This window comes from Carlito syrichta, unplaced genomic scaffold (assembly GCF_000164805.1).
Source record: "Carlito syrichta isolate Samal-C Ts95f unplaced genomic scaffold, Tarsius_syrichta-2.0.1 Scaffold126635, whole genome shotgun sequence".
Classification (NCBI taxonomy): Eukaryota; Metazoa; Chordata; class Mammalia; order Primates; family Tarsiidae; genus Carlito; species Carlito syrichta.
In genome coordinates this window covers 15,527-18,968 of record NW_007070731.1, presented here as the reverse complement: position 1 = coordinate 18,968, position 3,442 = coordinate 15,527, and the positions used below count along the sequence as shown (strand labels likewise).

The following is a 3,442-nucleotide window of genomic DNA, read 5'->3' as shown; positions in this document are numbered from 1 at the left end:
GGGGGCTCCCTGCCCCGAGGCCCCCGTCCACCTGACTGCACATGGGACCCTCCGGAGTGACCCAGCAGGTGAGCAGACCCCGGTCTCAGGCGGGCAGGGGGGTGTGGACTGCGCCTTGCCAGGGTCTCAGCCCCTCTCCTGGCCTCTGCATTCCTGCCTGTGGAATGGGATGACGCCCAGAATCCCTGGGGCTGAGAAGGAGACGCTACAGGGGCAGCAGCCTGGGGGGCTGGCCCGCCCGCCCCCACAGAGATCTGCCTCCGCAGGACCCCAGGGCAGCCCACAGCCGGAAGTGGAGGCTGCTATCAGAAGGCTGCAGCTCTGCCTGGACGCTGGCCCCCCGGGTAGGAGCCCAGCCCGCCCACAGGGTGACCCTTTTTCCCCATCCAGAGCCCTCCCGGGTATTTCTGGGGCTCCCCTGGGGACAAGGTGGGCGGATGAGGGAGACCTCAGAGCACAGTGACTTCAGGCCATCGGACGAGCCTTCCCGTGTGTGTACGAGCAGGTGGGCTGGTGCTCTGGGAGCAGCTTTGGCTATTCAGGGTCTGGGGTCTCTGAGGTTCTTCATCCAGGCTGGGCACGGTGGTTCACACCTGTCATCCCAGTGTTTTGGGAAGCTGAGGCAGGAGGATTGCTTGAGCCCAGGAAGTTGCGACCAGCCCGAGCAGCACAGCAAGGCTCCATCTTCAAAAAATATGTATAGGCCGGGCTCAGTAGCTCAGCCTGTCATCCCAGCACTTTGGGAGGCCGAGGCAAGTGGATTGCCTGAGCCCGCGGGTTCGAGACCCTCCTGGGCAACTTGGTGAGACCTCATCTCTACAATAAATTGAAAATTAGCCGGGCGTGGTAGCGCGCCTGTAGTTCCAGCTACTTGGAAGGCTGAGGCGGGAGGATTGCCGGAGCCCAGCAGGTCGAGGCTGTGGTGGCTGGGAGAGGCCACTGCACTCCAGTCTGGGCGACAGAGTGGGACTCCAACTCAAAAAACAAACAAACAAACAAAAAACAAAACAAAAACAAACAAACAAACAAAAATATATAAAAATGAACCAGGCCTGGTGGCACCTGTAGTCCCAGCTACTCAGGAGGCTGAAGCGGGAGGGTCACCAGAGCCCAGGACGTCGAGGCTACGGTGGGCCACGATTGTGCCACTACCCCCCAGCCTGGGCGGCTTTATTCGGCCCTGCCTCAAATAAATAAATATGTGTATATATAAACAGTAAAAAAAAGTCCTTGGAGATTCACAGAAAGGTTGCAAGGATAACACAGAGAGTCCCTCCCCTCCCCACTGGCTTTGGGTGATGTCACCTCCCATGACCAGGATGCCGCGGTCCCAACCGAGAAACTCCACATGTTATTTGATGCCACCAGGTTTCCACGACGGGCACTTTTTGCCATCCCAAGATTCATTTCAGGGTCCCTCATGGCATGGATCCGTTTTTCTGTTGTTTTTGTGTTTTTTTAGGGACAGGGCCTGGCTCTGTCGCCCAGACTGGAGTGCAGTGGTGTGACTACAGCTCGCCGCAGCCTCGACGTCCTGGGCTCAAGCAGTCCTCCTACCTCAGCCTCCCGAGAAGTTGGGACTGCAGGCGCCACCACGGCCAGCTTTTGTTTTTGTAGCGATGGGGTCTCGCTCTGTTGCCCAGGCTGGGCGTGGGCGCAAGTGATCCTCCCTCCTCGGCCTCCCAAAGCACTGGCATTAGAGGTGTGAGCCACCACGCCTGGCTGCAACTTTTAAGTAAAATGAGACAGAGTCCTTGACCAGCTCCCCCCTTGGGGCAAGAGTCCGCGACTCTTGGACTCTGCTGATGTCCCCCCCGCCCAGAGCCCCTGAGACGATCCTCAGCCTCCGCCCAGCCCCGTCTGACCCTGGCTCAGCTCACCCATCTTTGTGTCCAGCCAATCAGGACCCCCCAGGAGAGCAGTGGCCCACCCTCTGGGCCCCCAAGTGGGTGGATTATTCCAGCAAGTACGGCTTTGGCTACCTGCTCTCTGACGGGGGCAGTGGCGTCCTGCTCCGAGACGGCTCCCATGTGGCCCTGAGACCCCCAGGAGGGTAAGCTCTGGGGCTCCTGGCCCCGCCCCCATTACAGTACAGTCATCGCTCGAGCGTTTATTAAGCACCTGCTGTGCACATGGACCGGTGCTCACTGCCCGGTGGGGTGAACAGTGCTGAACAAATGAAGTGAAACAGGCCAGGCGGCAGTTAGGAGGCAAATTGCAGTAGCATGGGCAGGGAACGGGCTCTCTGAGCAAGACCAGAATGACGAGGAGGAACCATCCTGGCCGGCGTGGTGGCTCACGCCTGTAACCCCAGGAGTTTGGGAGGGTCAGGCCAGAGGATCCCTTGAGGCCAGCAGTTCGAGACCAGCCTGGGCAACATAGCAAGACCCCATCTCTACATTTACATTTACATTTGGGAGGCCAAGGCTGGAGAATCACTGGAGCCGAGGAGTTGGAGGCTGCCGTGAGCTATGATTGCACCACGGCACACCCCACTTGAGCAACAGAGCCAGACCCTGTCTTTGGGGGGAGGGGGAAGGAGTCTATCGGGAACAGCATTTGAGACACAGGGAACAGCACGGGCAGAGTTCCCGATGTAGGACTGAGCATGGTGGATTTGAGGACCAGCGTGGAATCTGGGGGCACGTTTAGGAGGCAGGGAGGCCGATGTCAGAGAACTTTGCAGGCGGTGCTGGGTTTGGCCAGAAGAGGAGAACCTGGCTCTCATTTTTAGCACGACCTCCCTAGCAGGAGTGGCATGGGGGCCCAGCGAGGAGGGGCTGGGTGAGTGAGACGGGCGGTGGCGGTATTGCGAGGTCACAAGGGGCTGGAGTCTGGACCGAGTCGGAGGGTTGGAGCGGCCATCAGCTGAGACGGGCATGTCGAGGCCTGACCAGGACCTGCTGAAAGGTCCGAGCTGGACTTGTGGCAGGGGGTGGCTGGTGCACAGTAGGCTTTAAAGCCTGTCATCATCCCAGCACCTTGGAAGGCCGAGGCGGGAGGATTATTGAGCCCAGGAGTTTGAGACCAGCCTGGACACCCCAGCCAGACCTCGTCTCTATAAAAAATAAAAATCAAAAAAATTAGCCAGACGCGGTGACGCCTGTCGTCCCAGCTACTTGGGAGGCTGAGGTGGGAGGATCGCCCGAGCCCAGGAGGTCGAGGCTGCGGTGGCCAGGAGCGTGCCCCTGCACTCCAGCCTGGGCCGCAGAGTGAGACCCTGACTCAAAAAAAAAAAAAAAGCCACTGCACAAGGAGGCACGCCGGGTGGGAGGGTGTCTAGGGCCCAGGCGGCCCCTGACGCCTCGCCTGTGCCACCCAGCCTCGTGTGCTACGCGCCTGACCGCGGGCGGCTGGACACCTTCTCCCTGAGGGCCGTGCCGGGGCCACTGGGCGCCAAGCTGGCCGTGCTGCGGCTCTTGGCCTGCTACATGCAGCGGCG

The 3,442-nt window shown here is 60.1% G+C and overlaps 1 protein-coding gene across 1 annotated transcript in view; it reads left to right on the top strand.

Moving 5' to 3' along the window:
- PLK5 (polo like kinase 5) overlaps nt 1–3,442 on the top strand; it is a gene marked incomplete at its 5' end in the record, with an annotated part of 6,787 nt that overhangs the window by 1,605 nt on the left and 1,740 nt on the right. Inside the window, 4 exon segments of the mRNA XM_021707892.1 lie at nt 14–68; nt 267–344; nt 1,897–2,028; nt 2,031–2,053. Of these exon segments, the coding sequence (XP_021563567.1) occupies nt 14–68; nt 267–344; nt 1,897–2,028; nt 2,031–2,053 (288 nt within the window).